This window comes from Chiloscyllium punctatum, chromosome 3 (assembly GCF_047496795.1).
Source record: "Chiloscyllium punctatum isolate Juve2018m chromosome 3, sChiPun1.3, whole genome shotgun sequence".
In the NCBI taxonomy this organism is placed as follows: domain Eukaryota; kingdom Metazoa; phylum Chordata; class Chondrichthyes; order Orectolobiformes; family Hemiscylliidae; genus Chiloscyllium; species Chiloscyllium punctatum.
The window spans coordinates 151599052-151622200 of NC_092741.1; the positions used below are offsets into that span (position 1 = coordinate 151599052).

General features: G+C 37.6%; 1 protein-coding gene across 1 annotated transcript in view; it reads left to right on the top strand.

Annotated features, from left to right (window-relative positions):
- apoba (apolipoprotein Ba) overlaps nucleotides 1-23149 on the top strand; it is a 65159-nt gene that overhangs the window by 5098 nt on the left and 36912 nt on the right. Inside the window, exons 6-20 of the mRNA XM_072562266.1 lie at nucleotides 197-352; nucleotides 469-590; nucleotides 1537-1622; nucleotides 6743-6968; nucleotides 8495-8722; nucleotides 10357-10474; nucleotides 10568-10714; nucleotides 13469-13680; nucleotides 15180-15417; nucleotides 16993-17172; nucleotides 17272-17460; nucleotides 17896-18051; nucleotides 19670-19875; nucleotides 20012-20194; nucleotides 22399-22520. Coding sequence (XP_072418367.1) covers nucleotides 197-352; nucleotides 469-590; nucleotides 1537-1622; nucleotides 6743-6968; nucleotides 8495-8722; nucleotides 10357-10474; nucleotides 10568-10714; nucleotides 13469-13680; nucleotides 15180-15417; nucleotides 16993-17172; nucleotides 17272-17460; nucleotides 17896-18051; nucleotides 19670-19875; nucleotides 20012-20194; nucleotides 22399-22520 — 2569 coding nt within the window. The remainder of the gene's footprint in view (nucleotides 1-196; nucleotides 353-468; nucleotides 591-1536; nucleotides 1623-6742; nucleotides 6969-8494; nucleotides 8723-10356; nucleotides 10475-10567; nucleotides 10715-13468; nucleotides 13681-15179; nucleotides 15418-16992; nucleotides 17173-17271; nucleotides 17461-17895; nucleotides 18052-19669; nucleotides 19876-20011; nucleotides 20195-22398; nucleotides 22521-23149) is intronic.

Genomic DNA, 23149 nt, shown 5'->3' on the forward strand with positions numbered 1-23149 from the left:
AATCAAAAGCTTTGATTAGTTTTGTTAACTTTCTGTAAAGCTAAGGGAAGACTCAGAGTTGGAGAAAAAGAATGCTTGGAACACTGCTGACTTATTTGGGAGTGTTCGGCATTTGCATTTTCATTTGTTTTGACATAATTAAAAATAAACACATATTTATTAAAAATGTACATTTATATTTTGTTTTGTGACTCAGCCTACTGTTTATGGAAATTGCACAAGTGAAGTCACAGTGAACAGCAGAGCAGGGAGTGTTGCTACTCATATTACAACTGGAAGAGATCTTACTGCTTGTAATAGATTCACACCAATTGCAGAGCACAGGAGTCCTTTGGCACTGATTACAGGGCTGGTAAGAAAACAAAAATACTTACAATACGAACATTACCATATCTTTTTGTTCCAAATATAAGAAATTTAAGTTTAATTATTTGCCAATTCCTCTTTATCCCTTTATCCCTTACACAGCATGTACCTGTGGTAAACTTGTTGAGCAGTTATCAATCTTGCAGCTATTCGCTTGATACGAAGAAGCATATAAAAGAAGCTACCTGCAACGAAAAGCATATGTTATCACCTCTAACACCGGGGTAAGTTGTTTCACTAAAATAACAATAGCGTTTCTTCACAAGTCAACACATTCACTGATGGCAATTTAAGATAAATAAACCATTTGTGTTTTAGCTGTTATAATGTCCTTTAGTTTATTTTTGGTTTATCATTGTTCCTTATATGAATCCTCTGCATTAATCTATACCATACACTTTTTTTGTTTTGCATGTTGATTCATTACTCATTCAATTGGTTCAGTAAAAGCGAGTTTTTCACCAATCCAATTGGTTTAATGTTTCTACTGAGAAAAGCAGTCAGATGTCGTCTTAAAGTTTAAAGTTCTTTCAGCTGTTGTGGCAATTACTTATTTAAATGTTCACAGTAGTTACTGAGAATTTGTGAGGAGTGGGGAGTGGGGAGTTGAATTGACAGGTTTCTCCTTCCAAATGGAAATGATCACACAGAAAAATCTCTCCCTTGTTTCTTTTGAATTCCTGAAATTAAGGCCAATTTTATCACCGTTGTTGCTTTAATTTATAATAGCAGGGCTTGAAACAAATTACACCAGTTCTTGACCACTACAGAGTGCCAGTTACATTTTGGTATTGCCACCAACCTATTGGTTAATATATTTCAAAAAACCCCAGCTCTGTCGAAGAGTTATCTAGACTTGAAACGTTAACTTGCCCTCTCTCCATGGATGCTGCCTGACCTGCTGTGATTTCCAGCATTTTTTGTTTTCAAACATAATACCTTTCTTTGAGAAGGCTCACAGAGTAATATAAAACATTTTTAGGAACTAAAATCAAAATAAGGAGGCAATCCTCATGTCCAATAGCATGTTAAATTTTTGCTTAATTTTCAATTTAGTTTTTGTACCTAAGATACTTTATGATGACAGAAGCCTGAAGCTGCCTTTATCAATAAAACTATTGAAAAGTGCTTGATGTATATCTGATTAAAGATGTATTTTTCTCTTGTTAGAGAACAATACGGAGCTGTGTCATACGTAAAGCAAACACTTAAACTAGAAAATTTAATCGCAACTAATAACAGACACTTTACTAAAGGTGAGATTTACTTGACAGTTTCCTCGATTTTGTTTACAGTTTGTTTTGTTTAAATTTCTTCTCTCCTGACTTACAGCTTGAACTTGTTTCTCGTGGTAATGAGAAAGAAATCAATCTCTAGCTTTATACTTTTCTTTTGAAGTCCAGAAAATACTGTGCGATTGCAAGGATAGCATATTTGGAATATGCTTAAACTTACCTTTTTTATATAATGAAAGAAACAACAGGTGTAATTTACTTTGTTTACCTTCCCAGCCCAATGAAAATTAATATTGGAAAATTTGATGAGTTCTCTCCTTAACTTAAATAAATGGAAGATCATGTAGCATAGCACTCAATATTCAGGACGTAAGATCATAGGAGCAGTTTCAGGTCATTCAGCCCATCGAGCACCATTCAACCACAGCTGATATGTTTCATAAGAAAGTAAGATTTTTAGTAGAGTGCAGACTGTACCATTCATGGTAAGATTAGATGGAAGCTATTCTCATTTCTCTTTTATCTCAGTTCCTGGCCTACATGAGGTGGTACTGGGGTGAAAATCACAAGAAACTGCTGATATCCTCCTGTAATCCTAATGGTTATGCTTTTTCAGTTGAGCCTTAGTTTTAGTGGTCAGCAGTCCAGGAAATGGATGGCAATTTCATTATTGTTTTCAAAAAGGAATGTTGAAGGGTTCAACACCATTTTTAGCTCAACAGGAGCATGGGGAGTTGCCAATATGCCTGGTGGGGAACATTAAAGTTACTTGGGTGTTGATAGGTGATTGGACAAAACTGTAGTAGGTGGATTTTATTAAGCAAGTGTGTGACCAACAAAGGAGGGAACATGGCATTTTGTTCAAAAGACACAAAGTTAAATACAGTAGATGTCCAAGAAGGTCTGGGTGTTCAGGTTCCGAGCTCTTTAAAATGTCACAAACAGACACAGAAAATAGTCAAGCAGGTGGATGGAATGCTGAGCTTCATATATAAAGGGCTGGAATTGAGATGCAAATGTTATGCTTCAGTTATACAAAACCCTAGTTAGACCCTACTTACTGTACTTTGGGCACCCCACCTTAAGAGGGATGTTTTAGCCCTGGAGGGAGTGCATCACAGGTTTACCGGGCTGATATCTGGACTTCAGGAGTTAAGTTATGACAAATGATTTGACAAATTAATCCTTTATTCTCTAAAATTTAGAAGGTTATGGGCTGACCTAATAGAGGTCTTCAGGATATTAACAGGAAAAGACAGGGTAGATAAAGGTAAACTATTTCCACTGGCGGATGATTCTAGAACATGGGGCATAGTCTAAGAATTAGGACCAGGCCATTCAGGAGAGATGTTAGAAAGAACTTCTACACACTTCTGAGTCAAAGAGTGACAGTTTGGAATCCTCTTCATCAAATGCTGATCGATGCTAATTAACTTGTTAAATTTAAATCTGAGATAGACATGTTTGTATTAAGCAAGGGTATCAAGGATGTGGTCCCAAGACAGGCAGATGCAGTAAGGTCACAGATCAACCATTATCTTATTGAATAGTGGAACAGGCTCAAGGGGTTAAATAGCCTACTCTCATTCTTATGAAAAAGAAACATGTGAAGTTAGGCCTTGGAGTGCAGGTTCATAGTTCCTTGAAAGTAGAGTCGCAGGTAGATAGGATAGTGAATAAGGCATTTGGTATGCTTCCCTTTATTGGTCAGAGTTTTGAGTACAAGAGTTGGGAGGTCATGTTGCATCTGTACAAGACTTTGGTTAGGCCATTTTTGTAATATTGTGTGTAATTCTGGTTTCTTCCTATCGGAAAGATATTGTGAAACTTGAGAAGGTTTAGAGAAGATTTATAAGGATGTTGCCACGGTTGGAGGATTTGAGCCATCGGGAGAGGCTGAGCAAGCTGGGGATGTTTTCTCTGGAGTGTCAGAGGCTGAGGGGTGACGTATTAGAGATTTATAAAATCATGAGAGGCATGGATAGGGTAAATAGACAAGGTCTTTTCCCTGGGGTGGGGGAGTCCAGAACCAGGTTTAGGATGAGAGGAGAAAGATTTAAAAGGGACCTAAGAGAAAACCTTTTCGTGCAGAGGGTGGTACATGTGTAGAATAAGCTGCCAGAGGAAGTGATGGAGGCTGGTACAATTATAGCATTTAAAAGGCATCTGGATGGGTATATGAATAGAAAGGGTTTGGCAAATGGGATTAGATTAGGTCAGGGTATCTGGTCAGCATGGAAAAGTTGGAATGAAAAGTCTGTTTTCACGCTGTACATCTCTCTAACTCTCTCACCACGCCCTATCTGTGAATAACAGCTGGCCAACATTGGCTGGACCAGAACTGACAAACTGCAGCAACTTTCCCTGCGCATAAGATATAAACAAAACCCAAACACGAAAATCACCGGTGTGCCCTGCTCAACAAAAAAAAACTGTCCCCAACCAGTAGAATTGTTAATGTGCATGAAAATTACATTAACATTTGTTTTCTGGTTAAGTATCATTTTAATTTTTGCCACCGGTGCTAAGTAGGAAATATCTGATCAATAACCAACAGTCTGAATCATATAGATAAGATGCAAATCATGTGCCTGGCATTGAACATTAACATCAATGCTAAGATCCAGCATAGTCTTTTGAATGAGTCACTAAGATTAGATTCCCTACAGTCTGGAAACAGGGCCATCAGCCCAGCAAGTCCACACCGACTCTCTGAAGACTAAGCAACCCAGACCCATTTCCCTACTCTATATTTACCTCTGACTAATGCACCTAACACTGGGCAATTTAACATGGCCAGTTCACCTGACTTGCACATCTTTGGATTGTGGGAGGAAACCCAGTCAGATATGGGGAGAATGTGCAAATTCCATACAGACAGACACCCGAGGCTGGGATTGAACCCAGGACCCTAGCACTGTGCATGTTTTATGTGCCTATGTGGGTCGATATTTAAAAAAAATCAAGAAGCAATGGTATTTCCCTATAGTGCTGGCTGTATTTATCTCTGATTCAATATCAGAAACAGAGATTATCTGGTCATTATCACTTTGTGTTTGTGGGGTTTTGAAGGACTGCTATGTATCCTGTAACAGTAACTACAACTCTATATTAATTTGCTTTAAATTGCTTAGATATATCCAGTTGTCATGGAAGGTGCGAGAGAAGTGTTTTTTTATTCATTAAAATGCATTCCATCCAACCTTCCACTCTGTAATTTCACTTGAAAGCAGACTATGTGATGGAGATCTAATCATTTCTGTCAGATTTATCCCATCATTAGTAAAACCTGGCAGCAAAGAAAAGGAAGCATTCTACGAGAGGTCATATCTTTTCCTTTGTGTGTTCAGACCATGCAGAAGTGTTTCTCCAGATTCCCTAAAAATGTTTGCCCTCCCCTGACCTGGAATTCTCTTCCTCTAACTCACAAAATGGTCAAGGTGTCTCTTCAACACTTCCTTCAAACAATTTGCAATTAGTTGAGACTTCCCCAGAGCTGATAACCTCTCATTTCCAATTATCTAAGTGTTGAGCTGGGTAACAAGGAGTTCAAAGTAAAATAAACTAAGTTGATTAAATACATGAACTTAATTTGTCCAATCAACAAACAAGGTTACATGGAGATGGTAGTAGAGGTGCTGTATGTAACTGAAGCATTTGGGAGTTTGAGGAAAGTGTTATGATCCTGGGTAACTGTTTGTGTAATTTGCATCTTGAGGAATGCCCACTCAAAGATTTGTTAGCTGGAATCCAAGTGTCTGAGGCACAGACATTGTATCTTATCAAGGAATGGTGTGTGACATGGGCAGTTTGGCCCAGGAAACAGACATACACTCAGGTTTGATAATGGCTCCAAATGAGACTAAACTACCGCAGATGTTGGAAATCTGAAATAAAAGCAAACAGATGCATCATTGGATTCGAAATGTTAGCTCAGTGTCTCTCTACAGATATAGCCAGTTTCTCCACTCATTCCTTTTTTTATTGCTAGTATCAGTTTGGTTAATGGTCACAGGCAGGAAGGTGTGACTGTAAGTCACTTTGGATTGTGGAAGCACTTCAACCTTCGTCCTGACACAACAATTTCAATGTTCACACTGTCAGCATGGGTGAGGTTAAAGTCTGAAGGGTGGGTGAGCTAAATGATATGACGCCATTATGTGGAAAGCCATTCAAGTGCGGAAAGCAGAAAGCAATGATGTAAGATGGTACAGTCAGGGAAATAGATACTATTCACTGCATTTGTGAGCAGGTGTTCCAAAGGTTGTTGTGACTGCCCGGTGATTCTGGGAGCAATCCATTAGGTCACACCTACCAATAAAACAAAACACAAGGTTCTAAAGGGCCTCTGAAAACAGAGTAGGCTGCACAGTTGCCATTGCTACATTGGTGATTACAAAACCAAATCCTGGGGTCATGACCTGCCATTTAAGCCTTGTCTTAGAGGAAATGCAGCTAAGGATCATGTAACAGATTTCTTGGGATGAGGAGGTGGCTCCTATCAGTAGGATTGAGTCAACAAGGCCTTGTTACCTCAAATTTAGGTGATTTAATTAAAACACACATAATTCTTACAGGAATGGACAAGGTAGATGCTGGGCAGGTATTTCCTCTGGTGTAGACTCTAGAACTAAGTGTCATAATCTTAGAATAAGGGTTAGTTCCAACTGATATCAGGACAACTTTATTCATCCAAATGATTGTGAATCTTCAAAAATCTCTACCACGGAAAATTGTGGATACTCAGACATTTAGTGAATCTTCGTGGCAGAACCTGATGGATTTTTTGATACTTTGGGATATTACAGGAAAACCAAGCTAAGGTAGAAAATCAACCATAATCTGACTGAATCACTGGCCTTATACTGCCAAGTGATACATACGGCCAATTGTTCTATGAAGCTCATTTAAGTCTGTTTCTGATACTTGTGACATTCGGTGGACTTCATTGCTCCATTTCACACCTCCCAAAATCCACTTCCAGTTCAATTCCCCCTCTAATGTCCACCACAGATTAAATGACAAGAATATGTTGAATTATGAATATGAAATATAGATCATTTTGAACTACAACGTTATTACGGGTAATACATTTATTTCAGGATGGACACTAACTTTTTTTTTGAATTGATCTTTTGTAGATGAATCGATAATCAGGAAAGAATTGGCTTTGGAGCACACTGAGAGTAGGGTAAAGAATGCAGACTCTGCAACATTGGCTTTACAGAATCTGGTCAGTCTATCTGAGAGTGGTCAGGATGAAGAAAGAGCCAGTCTGTTCCAAACATTTGTTGTTGAATTGAGGAAGTTGGAGAAAGATGCACTTGAGGCTGCTTTACCTACATTCTACAAAATAGAAGTGCCCAGGTAATCACGATAATTTGCTATATGTTCTATAATCCTATTCGTAGAAGAGATTAGATTAGATTAGATTACGTACAGTGTGGAAACAGGCCCTTCGGCCCAACAAGTCCACACCGCCCTGCCGAAGCGCAACCCACCCATACCCCTACCCCTACATCTATATCTACCCCTTACCTAACACTACGGGCAATTTAGCATGGCCAATTCACCTGACCTGCACATCTTTGGACTGTGGGAGGAAACCGGAGCACCCGGAGGAAACCCACGCAGACACGGGGAGAACGTGCAAACTCCACACAGTCAGTCGCCTGAAGCGGGAATTGAACCCGGGTCTCTGGCGCTCTGAGGCAGCAGTGCTAACCACTGTGCCACCGTGCCGCCCAGTTCTCATTCACAACAAGGTCCCTTTCCTTAGTGAAATCTGAAGCAAAACAAAACGCACTTAGGGCTTCCTCTATCTGCTCAGACTCCATGCACAAGTTCTCTCTGTTATCCTTGATCAGCCCTGGATGGTCTCAAACTTCTTGAGTGTTGTTGTAGCAGTATTTACCCAGGCAAGTGGTGAGCATTCCATCACATTTCTGGCCTATGCCTTGTAAATTGTGGATAGCCATTAGAAAGTTAGGAAGTAAATTACTTGCCACAGAATTCCTAGTCTCTGACCTACTGTTGTAGTCACAGTATTTTTATGATTAATTCAGTTCAATTGCTGGTTACCAGTAGTTGCAAGGATATTCATCATTGGAGATTTAGCAATGGTAATGCCATAAATGTCAAGGGAAGATTGTTAGATTCTCTCATTGGAAATGGTAATTGTTTCATATTTGTGTGGCGTGAATGTTAAAAATGGAATGAACAGAAAAACATGAAAAACATAATTAGGAAACAGACAGGTAGAAAGGGCAAAATCTTAGTTTTCATATAAAATCTCAAACATTAATTTTCGTCTGAGAGTATTAAACTAATTTTTCAGGACCAGAGAGATTTATCAGAAGTGGTTATTATTGTCACAGTATTAAAAGTGCTACCTAGTTCAGAGGTTAATAATCAAAGTTTATTATTTCATTACCTGCCAATCTTAATTTTCATATAAAATCTCAAACATTAATTTTCCTCTGAGAGTATTAAAGTAATTTTTCAGGACCAGGTACTTCATTGTCACAGTATTAAAAGTGTGCTGACTCCTGAATGCCCTAACCTTTCTGCCATCTGTACTGGGGAAATGCGGTTCGAATATATTGAATTTCAGAACCGACACCTTTGGCGAAGGTTGCAACAGTGCACCTTGTAGAAAAGCCGGGTACCTTGGGGTAGTAGCTTAGAGTATTTTGTTTAATTGCAGATGTCACAAATTACTGCTTAATTAAAACTATAATAATGATGAGCACTGATAACCTGAGATGGATGATTAAAAGGGCAAATTGCTGCCTAGTTAAGAATTTAATAATCAAAGTTTATTATTTCATTACTTGCCAACTTTGGTATGTAACAATCCCCTGAGTAACTGTACCTAAACTTTACTTTAACAGGCCTGTTACTACCCAAGCACTTCTGCAATGTGGCACTCCGGAGTGTTTTTCTGCAATTCTGAAACTACTACAAAATGAACCAGTCCCTCCATTGGTGGCAGATGCAGTTACCTATGCCATAGCACTTATGGCTTCACCATCTGAAAGTCGGATAAGTGATGTCCTTGATCAGGCAAAGGTCCGGCAAACACGGGGTACATTTTATGCCTTGAGCCACGTAGTAAGGAAGTAAGTCAATAGCCAACAAAAATCTCTGTGATATATAATGCAATCTCTTCAGTTTTTCTTCTCAAACAACAATTGTTTAGCCAAACATAACATAATGTATTTTGTATGCACTCACATGTGCTGATGTTTAGCTTTTTTAGTATTAGTAAGTTAATGCAAATGATGTGTATGACAGATTATGTTGTACAATATTCAGGAAGATTGTAAAATAAATAACATGAGGGTCCAAATGACCTTGCATAAGAATTGAAATGTCAGAAATATTAGTTTGCTATTGTAGACTATTTATTCCTACTTCCCTGATCTATCAAACTTACTCTGGATATCAATGAATGAAGGCAGTGCTAACATCAGAATACTTCTTTAGTTAAGCAAAGTACACAACAAAAAAAACCTGCAAAAACCTTACCTGTGCAATGCTTACATTCACACCCATTATATAGGTGTGTCCTAACACCAGACCAGGACAGGTGATCAGTCTGATCAGTCTGTTCTGTCTGAACTTCCAGTCATTGATCAGACAACTTCCTCAGCCAGCTAACTTTATTGCGAGGCAAGGTTTTTATCATATTCTTTCTAAACAAAGAAGCAGTGCACCCACATTTTGACACTATCCAGTCTCCAGCAAAAGATCAGTTTTGGCTACTAGCATTCATCACAAATGTATCATGTTTTCAACGATGATTTGATCAATTAACCCTTTAGGACTTGCCTGTATCTCCTTGGAAAGAGACTTATTTCTCATTTTAATTAAGTTTGCCATAAAATTTTAGCTTGCTCTGGCTGTTCGCCACTTTTCTGTCTTCCAGTAAGTCGTATGGTATTTACAAAGCACAATTCTACAGCAATCACAAACTCAGCTAATAAATAATTACATGATCCATCTGATTTAGTGTCTGTTTTAAGCAAAACCTCAGTTTTTTCAGAGTTGCTGTGACAGTACAGTCCATTATTGCTGAATTCCAGTGATTGATGTAAACATGTGCACAATCCTTCAGCAAAATACAGGAACACTTTAACCTAGTGACCTTTTTAATTAGTAAGTCATCACTAGACTTCAAATGCTTTCTCCTCATTTCATTTAACTTCATTTCAGCTAAGCCTGCAAATTTTAAGTTAATATCTGTACAACGTATAGGGAGATATTGTGGATTGATGCAAAAATATATATATAATTACAGTATATAATGACACTATTCAAAATTTTAATGAATAATTTCTGGACATTTGGAAAACACAAATAGGAATAGGACTAGGCCACTTGATCCTTTCGCTCTGGTCCACTTGTCAACAGTATATCCCCCAATCGTCTGACTCATCTCTAGTTTCTCACCACGACTCTCATTGTTCCCCAAATCCTTTAGTATCCCCAAAAAATTGAGAGTCCTTTGCTTATTTTATATCTTTGTTAGTTGCAAAGACTTTTTAATAACTGAAGATGAATCAATAATAAAAATGGCAAATTAATTGTGCAGCATTATTACATTATAACTTATTCCTTTATAAACATTTCATAATAGAAGCAGTTATATTGTGCTATGAAGTAATGCTGAAAGACTTTGATATCATGATATGTGCTAATCGATGCCATCAAGTTCATAATCCAACAGTTAATCCTTTAACAATCCTGTTAGATTTTATGAGGAAACACAGTCTGTAGTACCAGAACTGAAGGCAGTTGCGAATTACCTGATGTCCATACTTGGAAGTGACTGCTCTGGTGATGCAGACATGATCTACCTGACTCTAAAGGTAACAGTACAGAATTTGTGATATCTAATTTATTTTACAATTAGAAATGTATTGAATACAGGTCTAATTGTAATTTATGTTTTCATTCTGCAGGCACTGGGAAACATGGGACAGGCAATGGAGAATGCAAATCCGGAAATTCAGAAAACTCTTATAAGGTGTGCTAACAACGCTAAAGTCTCCTCCAATATTCAACAAGCTGCAGTTCAAGCTTTCAGAAAAATGAACTTGGCTGATGAGGTAATGTCATTCTTGATAGTGTGAAGATGTCTACATATGTTGTTTTTATTCAGAAACTGATGAAACTGGTTATTACCATGAAACAATCACGAAATAGGTTTCAATTCGTGATAAACCTGGAAATTGAAGACAGAATGAGAGACAGAAAGAGAAAAGTAATTTGGAGAACATGTCAGTAACTGACTCTAGTTTCTCCAAAAATATGTCATTGCAATACCTTTTTGAAATTTGAAATCTATTAATTGCAGTTGATGGGCCTCGAACTTCTGACTGCTTTAAGAGTGGACATCAGGCATTCCAGGAGTAGATAGGTTAGCACTTGAGACTGAATCCATCTCTTATAGGTTCCTACCCTTCTTTGCAAAACCAGTAATTTAGAGAGGCGATGATCTGATGGAATTATTGGTGGACTTTTGATCCATAAATCCAGGCAATTTTCTGGGGACCTGGGTTCAAATCCAACCATGGCAGATGTTGAAAGTTGAACTCAATAAAAATCTGGAATTAAGAGTCTAATGATGAGCATGAAACAATTTCCAATTGTCAGAAAAACCCACCTGGTTCATTAATGTCCTTTACAGGAGCAACTGGCTGTCCTTACTTGATCTGGCCAACATGTGACTCCTGTCCCACAACAATGTGATTAACTCCTAATTGCCATTAAGTCAATTAAGAATGGTCAACAAACGTTGGTTATCCAGTGACCCATATCCCATGAATGAATAACAAAAATAGCTACTGAAGAGTAGTGGGGATATATCGGTGGCTAATCCTGTTAGCCTAAAAGTTACTTGTGGGCATAGATGTCTCAGAAAGAGGACTAAGGTTTTGCATTTCTCTAGATACCTAACCAGACGTAGAAACCACAGCCGTGTATAATCAAGGCTTTATTTCACTCTGTCACATTTAGACTCCACATCACAAGATCCGAGGGAATTAAAGAAATTGATTGTTTGGCTAACATTTATGTTTTAATGTCACATTTGCAAGTTAGCAACAGTGCAACATTGATCTTGCTGTTTTGATACTTTCTGAAGATTCAACCCAATCAGGGAAACATTCAGCAGATTGATGTAAAAATAGGAAATTTGGACATTTCCTCAATTTTTAAGACTAGGTATTTGTTTCACACTCTAATTATTTGTGTCTCTGGGTGCAAACAGAGTATATTCTTACTTTATTGTTTCGTCCTCATCTGAAAATCAATGCAAGACAATGAGGACTTACCTTCTGACAAAATAATGTTAGTATAGCTGGTATAGCTCTAAAAAAAATCCAGGTCATGATTTGAAGGGTTTTGGTTAATTTCTTGTACCTTTCCCAAGTGACAATTTTTTAATTGTGCACTAGACAGTGGAACGTAAATCTCTTTAAAGTTTTTTTTAATCAGTGTGTTTGGACATCTTACATGGCAGGTGGTACTCAAACCTGGGGAAATCTCTTTAAAATATTTTCTAATCAACTAGTTCAGAGATGTTATTACATCCCTCTGGAACAGGTGGGTCTTTGGCCTGGCTTTTCTGACACCAATCATTTATTCACTTAAAATCAATACACATTGTGGGTTTTGACCATTCAGCCTACTAGTTAGTTAATGGAACTGGACAGCATCTTGATTACTGATCCCCAACTCTGAGTATTAAAAATGTTGATTAAGGGGGAGGCAAAGGCTTAGTGGTACTATCACCAGACTATTAATCCAGAAATTCAGCTCAAGTTCTGGGGACCCGGGTTTCAATCCTGCCACAGAATTGGTGGAATTTGAATTCAATAAGTACCTGGAATTGCAAGTCTAATGATGACCATGAAGCCATCCCCAATTTTTGGAAGAAAACTCATCTGTTGGCTAATGTCCTTTACGGAAGGAGGTCTGTCATCCTTACCTAGTCTGGCTGCACATGAATCCAGGCTGTCAGCAATGTCATTGACTCTTGACTGGGCAATAAATGCTGGGCAAAGGTGAGGACTGTAGATGCTGGAAACCAGAGTTTAGATCAATGTGGTGCTGGAAAAGCACAGCAGGTCAGGCAGCATCAGAGGAGCAGGAAAATCAATGTTTCGGGCAAAAGCCCTTGATCAGGAATAGAGGCAAGGAGCCTCCAGGATGCAGAGATAAATGGGGGAGGGGGCTGGGGAGAAGGTAGCAAAGAGTACAATAGGTGAATGGGGTGGGGATGGAGGTGATAGGTCAGAGGGGAGGGTGGAGTGGATAGGTGGGAAGGGAGATTGGCAGGTAGGACAGGTCATGGGGACAGTGCTGAGCTGGAAGGTTGGAACTGGGATAAGGTGGGGAGAGGGGAAATGAGGAAACTGATGAAGTCCACATTGATGCCCTGGGGTTGAAGTGTTCCAAGGTGGAAGATGAGGCGTTCTTCCTCCAGGCATCGGGTGGTGAGGGAGCGGCAGTGGAGAAGGCCCAGGACCTGCATGTCCTCGGCAGAGTGGGAGAGGGAGTTGAAATGTTGGGCCACGGGGCGGTGGGGTTGATTGGTGCAATTGTCCCGGAGATGTTCTCTGAAGCGCTCTGCGAGGATAAATGCTGGCCTGGCCAGAGAGTGAATAGAAAAACTTAAGGCGAGTTGCAGTACCAGTTGTTGTGCAAGTTGAGAGAAGCTAACTCATGATTGAGTGGATCGTGAATTTTATCAGTTTTGCTCGGTTGGTGTTGCTTAATTATCATTTTTACAATCACTTTTGGAAGAGCTACTGAACAATACTTTGGTGTGACACCATATTCAATAATTTTGCTTTCAGAGTCGCAATGCGCTTCTTCGAATATACACAGATGAAAAATCCTCTGTGCTGAAGAGACTAGGAGCATATCTTATTGTAATGAAAGATCCATCATCAGCTAATCTAAGAAGAATCATCAGAAATCTAAAAGAGATTAAAAATGAACAAGTTGAAAGCTTTGTTTCCACCTATTTGAGAAATATTCTCAAATCTGAGTCTCCTGCTGTCCAAGTGTGAGTGAAATACTACATTATAAATCTTAGAATCAAATCAATTGCATTATCATAAAGTCATAGAGATCTACAGCACAGACAAATACCCTCTGGCCTATTGTGTTTGCACTGGTCAAAAAAAACCCATCTAACTATTCTATTCTCATCTTCCAGCACTTGACACATCGCCTCTGCAGTCATTGTTTTTCCAGAGCCTTGAATGCGAGTGCACATATAAATACTTCTTAAAGGTTGTGAGGGCTTCTGTCTCTACCATCCTCATAGATAGTGACTTTCAGATTCCTACCACCCTCTGGATAAAAAGGTTTTTCCTCCCATCCCCTCTAAATCTCCTGCCCCTACCCTTGATCATTGAGTCCTTCCTGCCAATCCAATACAATCTAATCCAATCTAATCCATGCTCATAATTTTATATACCTCAGCCATGCCTCCTTTCATCTCTCTTCTAAGGAAGTCAATCCAGTCTGCCCAATCTCTCTTCATAACTGAAACTCTCCCACCCTCTGCACCTTCTCCATTGCTGTCACATCTCTCCAATAATGTGGATTCCAGAATTATCCATTATCTACATAATTTCAACTTCCATCTTCATCAATTATGGACTTGGTTTGTTGATGAGAATGAGTGGTTTTATTGCATCTCCTTTGACCTAATTATTAATATGAGGCTCAGTTAGCTAAATGGCTGGTCTGCGTTCAATTCCTGCATCAAAGTCAGAAATCACGCGACATCCAATTATAAACCAACAGGACTTCACCTGATGAAGGAGCAGTGCTCCGAAAGCTTGTGGTTTCAGATAAACCTCTTCGACTATATCCTACTATTGTGTGATTTCTGACTTTTTCCATAGTAGTCCAACACTAGCACCTTCACATTATTGGATTAGATTATATTACAGTGTGGGAACAAGCCGTTCGGCCCAATAAGTCCACACCGACCCGCCGAAGCGCAACCCACCCATACCCCTACATTTACCCCTTACCTAACACTTGGGCAATTTAGCATTGCCAATTTACTTGACCTGCACATCTTTGGACTGTGGGAGGAAACCAGAGCACCCGGAGGAAACCCATGCAGACACGGGGAGAACGTGCAAACTCCACACAATCAGTCGCCTGAGGCGGGAATTGAACCCAGGTCTCTGGCACTGTGAGGCAGCAGTGCGAACCACTGTGTCACCGTGCCGCCCACTAATGAATTCCTGCATTGGCTGAGGTTACCATGAAAGACTCTCCTTCTCAACCTCTCTCCTTATCTGAGGCATGCTGATCCTCCGGTTAAACCACCATCAAGCATCTGTCTAATGAAGGAGCAACTGACTGGTACTTTGGGATTATGACAACTTTACTTGTAATTAATAATAGGACCTAGAATTTTTGGAAAACATTTATGACCATGCATGTCTGTTACATGTATTGCTGGTATATTTTAAGGAACAACTGAGTGTAGCAACACTAATCATGTATGTGTAAAACAAATTCTTTGTTTTTTTTACACAGGCTACAAAAGAAATTATCAGATTCTCTAGAAGATAATAAGATCAGACCACCAAGGAATGTTAAGGGGCTTTCTAGAAACTATGATCTGTATAAAAAGTTTAAAATTCCAAGAGTAAAGAATCCTTTGGAAGCTGGATTACAAAGCAATGTAATTTTTGAGCCAGAAAAAGATATGCCAAGTGCAGTAATGCTGGAAACCACTTTAAATATTTTTGGTCAATCCATTGATTTTTTTGAGGTACGTGCATGTATAGTACAATATAAACATGATTTCCTGTAATCTATATCAAATTAAAATCTGGCCTAGACAAAAGCCAATAAATTCTCAACTTTGAAATTTAAAAAAATAGTAATTAAAGTAGCTCATCTCAATGGCTTAGTTGGTTAATCCTGTGCTACTGTGAAATTCCAAAATACAGAACGAAAAGGTTTCAGGTTTCACGCCTAGAGTGCATGTTATTAGTTGATCTCAAGCAGTTTGAAGATAAGGGAATAAAAAATGGTTTGGGGGAAAAGAGCCAAGATTCCTGCTATGAGATAGAGAAGAAGCCTAAAGACAGCATTGAGATTGTGAGAACTAAATAACCAATTGGTAAATAACTAACAAATGCTTTTTTAAGTGTTGCCTTCAGAAGATTGTGGTGCCAGTTTACACAGTGGACTCAGTGTTAACCTTTAAACTCATGACTGGCAGCAGACAACTAAGGGCAGGGCTAGCCTGTTAAACAATGAGGTCGACCAATGTGTCCCCGGTCCATTACATTCGCACTTTGCCTCCATCTTTACTGCAACCAGTGGAGGTCACGTACACATTCTGATTTGGAAAGGTCGAGCACTTCATGAGAATGTTTGCAATTGGGAGCCTCATTTAAATTTAATAACTACTGCCAAAGACTCAGGAGACCCAACAGTGAAACAGTGGGAAGAGCTGCCAGCTCTCCACTGGGGTAGTACTTTTCAGATTACCTCTTGTAGAGCAAATGGAGATAAACCATTTCTCCCAGACTTTCAATGATGCCTTTCTGACAATCAAAGAGTCTTCTCATTCTGTAGTCCTTAATGTACAACACTTCCTTCACCCACAAACACTCTGATCTCTTGATACGACTGGGATTTGACATTTGGTATGAGACTCTGTGTCTCAGACCTCTCTGTCTCAATGTTTCTCCCATGCCCATAGCAACAAAATCAAAACCTTATATAATGTACTTACATTTAAAATATCCCCAAGACATTTCACAAAAGCATAATAAACTAACATCTGGCACTGAGCCAAGAAAGACAATATTAGTGCAGGTTATCAAAAGACTGGCCAAAAAAGGTAGGTTTTGGGCAACATTTTAAAGGAGGAAAAGGATATGGAGAGGTTTGTGCAAGAGATTCCAGAGCTTAGCACCTCAGCAACTGAACACGTGACCATCACGACAGGATCAATCTAAATTTAAGACGCTCATGAGACCAGAATGATATTATTATAGAGCTGTAGAACTGAAAAATATGAGAGGTCAGGAGGGTTGAGTACATGGAGGATTTTGAACTCATAACAGCGGAATTTAAAGGTAAAGTATTGCTCAACCAGAAGCCAGTGTTGGTCATCAAGTGCAGCAGGGATGAGAGAACAGTTCTTAATGTGGCACTCCCTGACTCCTTGTGAGTATCAGGGCAAGTGTTCACAGAGGCAAGGAGGAAGGGCACAGAATAGAAAAATTGATCATTAAAAATGAACACAAATATATAGTCAGATTATGTTAACATTACATAAGCTAATTTAACCATTTAAATTGAAGTAAGATTATTATTTTTTTAAAAACAGCTTGGTCTGGACGGCAGTGGATTTGAACCGTCCCTGGAGGCATTATTTGGACCGAAAGGAATTTTTCCAAACAGTGCAATGAAGGCACTATACTGGGTGGATGGTAAAGTTCCAGAGAAGGTATCACAAATACTGTTTAATTGGTTTGGAATCAATAAAGAGGTTGAAGAGTCGAACCAAGTACGTATCTGCAATATAAAGCTATTTTCTTTAGAATATACCCATTGGCACATGCCGGCTAATAGTTTATCTGTACTTTACCTTCCTGTTATCAACTAGAACCTAATGAAGGAGCTGTCACAAAATATCAAAGATATGATAAAGGAGCTTGAAAGCCAAACCCCAGAAGTGCATGCTTTCTTGAGAATATTTGGAAATGAACTGGGATATGTTAAAGGCAGTGATTTCAAGCTATTGGGACAAATGATGTCGAAAAGTTTCCAATTATTCCGAAGTCTACCAGCAAAGGTATCATACATCAACTCAAAAGACATGTGATATGATAGATATAAAGATGATCAATTGATTTAAAACAGCTCATTTAAAATCTGATTTAATCATTTTCTTTATTGTATTTTAACATATGTGGTCAAGAGTAAATATGTCTTTGGCTGTTATTGTCTAATCTTAATGTGCATTGTTAACAATAAATATTACATGATGTTTTATGCATTCTTGAAATGCAAAAATTGCTCCTTAATACTGAGAAACATTAAAGATATAAAGCCTTATCTTCCAAGCTGCTAAAGTAAGGAAATGTTATTATGAAATACGAATAACCGGGGCATAGAAGCTATTTTACAAGGTTCATTTAAAACTAACCACGTATGATGGATGAATGATATTTGGTCAGTCTGAAGACATGGCTTTCTGTTTAATACATACTACTGTTTTCATTTGTAGCTTAACCTAGCTTTACAAAAGGGCATGTTTGCTCACTACATCTTCATGGACTCTCAATTTAATCTCCCCACTGGAGCTGGACTTCCTCTGAAACTGTCTATGTCAGGTACAATTGGAGCTGGTGGAAAAGCAGGGATAAAATATGAAGGAAAGAAGGTAAGACTTAGTTTATTTACTCAAGATTAGCACCTGATTTTTCATGGATAATATCATTTATAGAATCATCTAATTCTTCTCTTGACATCTTCAAATATTTATAATTTATTTAAAATCTAAGAACACTTAGGAACAGGGAGATGCTATTGTGACCAAAATATTATTGTTTTTGATGATTTCTTGAGTAACTAGTGAATACATCAGTCATGAAATGAATTTACACACGCTTAACAAATAGAATAATTACAAAGTTGAATCAGTAAAAGGAATGGCTTAATAATCTTCAATATTATTATATATGGGGATTGTTGTTGATTTTTTTCATTACAATATGGATATTCATTTAGCATTAACATTATGAAATCAAAAATTGCATCTAATGTGTAAATTTGGTGGTACTAAACTTGGATGTAGATAAAAATAAAGATGTCTTCAAAACTTTACATGTTGCACTCTTCAGAACACACCCAAGAATGTCAAATTTTAAATTATCATAATTTATACCATTTGATAAAAGGGTTCTAATAGATATACAAATCAATTCTGGTTGATTGAGGCACTTCCATAAAGTACAGGAACAGGAAACTGTTCTTTAGGCCTCCAGGTAATTCAAAAAGGCAGAAAGCTTGAACATATTCATTTCTTCTGCAGACAACACATTCCTGTCTACACATGTATGTTGCGTAAATAATCCACATTAAGAGTTCTATATTAAAAAAGAGAACTCCAGATACTGGAGGTCTGAAATGAAAGTAGAAATTGCTGGAGAAACTCAGGGAATCTGGCAGAATCTGTGAGGAGAAAACAGAGTTAAGAGTTTCTGAACACGAAATGTTAACTCTGTTTTCTCCCACAGATGTTGACAAACCTGCTAAGTTTCTTGAGCAATTTTTGTTTTCATTTCATGTGATGAGGACAACTGATTTTCTTACATTGTTTATTGGTGCAGCTATTTGCTTTTATAAAATTTCAATGTTTAAGTTTTTTATTAAATAAGTAACATTTTTAATAAATATTGATATTGAATATTAGTGCATGTATGTAGGTCATATGTTCCTGCAATTTGCAGATTGAATCATACTTCATGTTCTTTCAGTTGTTCAAAGTAGGCGACAGTAAAACTCATACTGAAATGTCTTCTATTGGGTGTGATTCTGTGATAATGTAGCATTTGTTGAACAACCCATTGTTCATGAATAGTTAGACAAATATTCAATTCAAGATTTCAGACAACCTCTTAATATGCCTCACCTTTACTTGTTAGAAGTACCATTCATTCAAATAAAAAGATCTCTGCAAATAAAAGGACTTTGTTCAAGCCTTCCAATTTTGTTTTGAATTACTAGGAGTTTGAGAGGCTCATGGCTCCTCATTGCTTTCTGCAAGGCAATATCTCAGACAAAATGATTTGACTTCCCAACCAATCAGTAGCTTTTTTTCCTTCTGTTGTATGAATTATGGTGATTGTTTGACATTTGATATTCTTGTGAGTGTTTCCTGATGAGTGCAAGAAGTGAAGTTTCTCGACATTTCATTTCTTTCAGCTGCGTTCAAATTACTTCTTTGTCACTGATTTGAGAAATTAATTGTGAATGAAAATAAATTTCTTCTATTATAGATTGAAGGTCTGATCAAGCCAAAAGTTGCAATTGAACTTGTGGCCCAGATGGGAGTCAGTGTACCTAATTTTGTCAGAAATGGAATACAGTTGAATGCTAATTTGTATCATGAATCTAGTTTTGAGGCCCGGATTGGGATGAATAACAACCAGATAAAATTGAGCATTCCTGCACCCAAAGAACAAGCCAAACTCTTAAATATTAGGTCAGTGTAAAATTAATCCTTACAACTTTTTCATTTCCATGAAAATTGAATGCATTTAACAAGAACATTTATGTTCTTTTTACAGCAATAAACTGTCTATAGGTTTAACAAGAGTTTTTTTTTGTTCCTTTTACAGATATAGACGATCTCTGATACATAATATAAAAACTAACAAAATTGAATCACTCTTCAATAATGAAGAAGCGTGGTCAGAATGCAAGACATTATTACCAATGTTTGACATTTGCAGTAAAAGGAGACACACAGAAACAGGTTTACTTATGAAAGCACCCAGTTATCCACTGATGGAAGAATCAAGGTTGGTGTTGTGATTGGATATCATTGTTCACAATGAAGATGTATGTAATGAGGAAGTGTGACCTGGTTTGAGGTAGTTTATGATAAGCACAGGTTTGGGTAAGCTTAGCTTTATGAAAATGGGAGAAGGGAGAATAAATGGGGGCCTTTATTGGAATAATTGAGTTTCAGTCTGATAAAGGTGTGTAAATGATGATTTAGGTGGAGGGAGACAATGCAAAATAAATGGAAGCGGGCAGAACTGTGACAGAGCAAATGCAGAATCAAAAGATCAGCCTGATTTCAAACCAGACCCTGAAATTGCAAAAACTTCTTTCAAAACATTTTGTAAACTGAAAACGTGTTCCCACATCGAATAATTCAGGTCTGGAATGCATTGTGTGGAACTATGGTGGAGGCAGGTACATTCAAGATACTCAAGAGAGTATTTCATGCTGATTTAAACATAAATAACGTACAGACTTGTCATTTATTTAAGGAGGAAGAGGGAGGCTTTTCATCCTTAAACTTAGAATGATAGGACTAGAAGCAAACAAAGGTAATTGCACAGAGCAGGCTAGTGTATAAGTATAAGCCAATGCATAATGTACAACTACTTTAAAAGCTGCAGAGAGATCAGGAAGGATAACACGTTAATGCTACAATCAGTCATTTATTATTTAAACCATTTTTGATTATGTGGAAGCAGTGGAAACTTGATTGTGAAAATTCAAGTAGGAAGTTCAGAAGAAATTGGCACTTGTCTGAAAAGTGTTAATAGGTTTATGAATCTTCAAGATAAATGATATGTTGGACTATTGAAAAGGACAGCAATTACAGAAGAAGCTGGGCAGGTCTGGCAGCATCTATGGAGAGAAAGCAGAATTGATGAAGAATCACGGGACTCAAAATGTTAACTACTTTCTCTCCTCAGATGCTGTCAGACCTGCTTCCAGAAACTTCTAGTTTTGTTTCAGATTTTCAGCACCTGCAGTTCTTTCTTTTATTTATGAGGAGCATGTTGATGGGAGGGATTTTGAAAGATGGAGGACAACGTCTGTGTCTCCTTAATTGACCTTGAACCCAAACTAAAGAGTTTGTTTTTTCAGGAGTTTTTAGTGAGACTGAATTCAGAGAAGCAGAAGATAGCTTTGTCAGAATAGATTAATTTGGAGTCAAATTAGAGGGAGGTGAGTTTTCAATTTTAAAATGGGGATGGAATTAGGGAAAGGTTTTGCTCGAAGGTCTGGAGGAGTTTCAATGAATAAATTGTGTTAGCCAGCTTAGATGCTTACTCAAGAGATTGCTGCAGATTTTTTGAAGCACACGTGGTGGTTTCAAATTTTTCAATCCAATTCCTTATCTGTTCTACAGCCTAATAGATCATTTCTAGTTTTCTATAGAATCGTACAATGAAGAAGGAGACTAGGTTCCTCAACATGTTTGTAATTGTTCTTTCTAAGAGCTATCCATTAGTTTCACTCTCCTACCTTTTTCCACTGAGTTCTGTAAATTTCTACATCGCATATTATTTCTCAATTTTCTTTGGCATATTTCTCTTGAGTGTTCTTAAATCATTTTGCATGTAGTTATTCCATTATGTTTACCTGATTGATTACTGGATGGTTGCAATGCAGTGGTATGCACATCAGTATAATCTATCCAGTATTTTAGCGAAGATGTTGATCCATTTATTTTAATCGAGTTTGTTCTTTTTGAAAATACCAGAGGAGACATTTAGATATTGATATGTTATTGTGCACCATATTTTCACCTCAATAGACCCAAAATTATCCCAAGACCATAAATCTAATCATGAATTTGTAAGAATCTTTAAAAAAATTCAGGTTTCTTAATAGTTTTTCGAGTATTCAAGAAGTCATAGAAGTCATAGTAATATCTATGCAAATATATAGAAAGCTTGTATATTTACATAAGCAAAAAAAAGCAAACAAACAGATAATCACTGAAAGTTATTTTTTTTAATTGTATTTTGTTACCAAAAATGTAATAAATAAGATGATTTCTTTTTTTGTGCACTGACTCAGTTAGGATTCTGCATTGTCACCAAAAATGAGAAAAAAAAGATTAAATGTTAATAAAATATATCGTTTCTGTAATTATCATAATACAACACTTCTATTTGTTTATTATTTATACAATGAATAGATGAACTTCATGATGTAATTTTGGTTAATTTGGATTGTTCCTTTTTTTATAACCTAGGTTAGTAGTCTATGTTCGACCAAAAGGTACAGTGGAGAGTTTTTCTGCATCAGCAACTTATCAAACACAAACAATCAATGAAGATTTGGAACACTCTGTTACGTTTGTTGTTCAGGCTGAAGGTAGGTGTATTTTAACTTTTTTGCGGGAATTTCATCGAACTTCAATATTCTCTTAGCTCTGTAGCATGTTAACCCATTAGTGTCAAAAGGTCATGGGACATACTAGTACAATCCCAGGAGAACTCCCCTTGGGATTCATGAAAGGAGGTAGGGATTTCATTCAGATCTGGATAAAATGGGCCAGGTTACAGGTTACACATTGCCAGTGGGTTTAGTTCAGATAAATCTCAAACATGTCCCATCACACTAAAAGACACATGGATAGAATTCTGACATTGGAAAATTTCTCAGACTTTTCTTCCTTTCCAAAAGTACTCTATATGCTGTGATAAATGCCTACACGCATAAATGGAAATTAGACCAAAAAGGGGTCCCAGATTATGGTCCTAGACTAAAAATACCCTGATACCTTCCTTATAATTCACTGAGGTAGGATCCCAATTGTTCACCTGGGATAAAGAAGTTAAGAAAATTATTGTCTTTTCTGGTTGCTGACTTTTCCCTTTTGTCTGTTAATCATATTAAAATAAGGTGTAATGTCTGTAATCCTTGATACTTTGTTTTTGTCAGGAGTGGAAGTCACTGGCTGACACCACCTGGCAAATGTGCCAATAGAATGTTTTGCAACA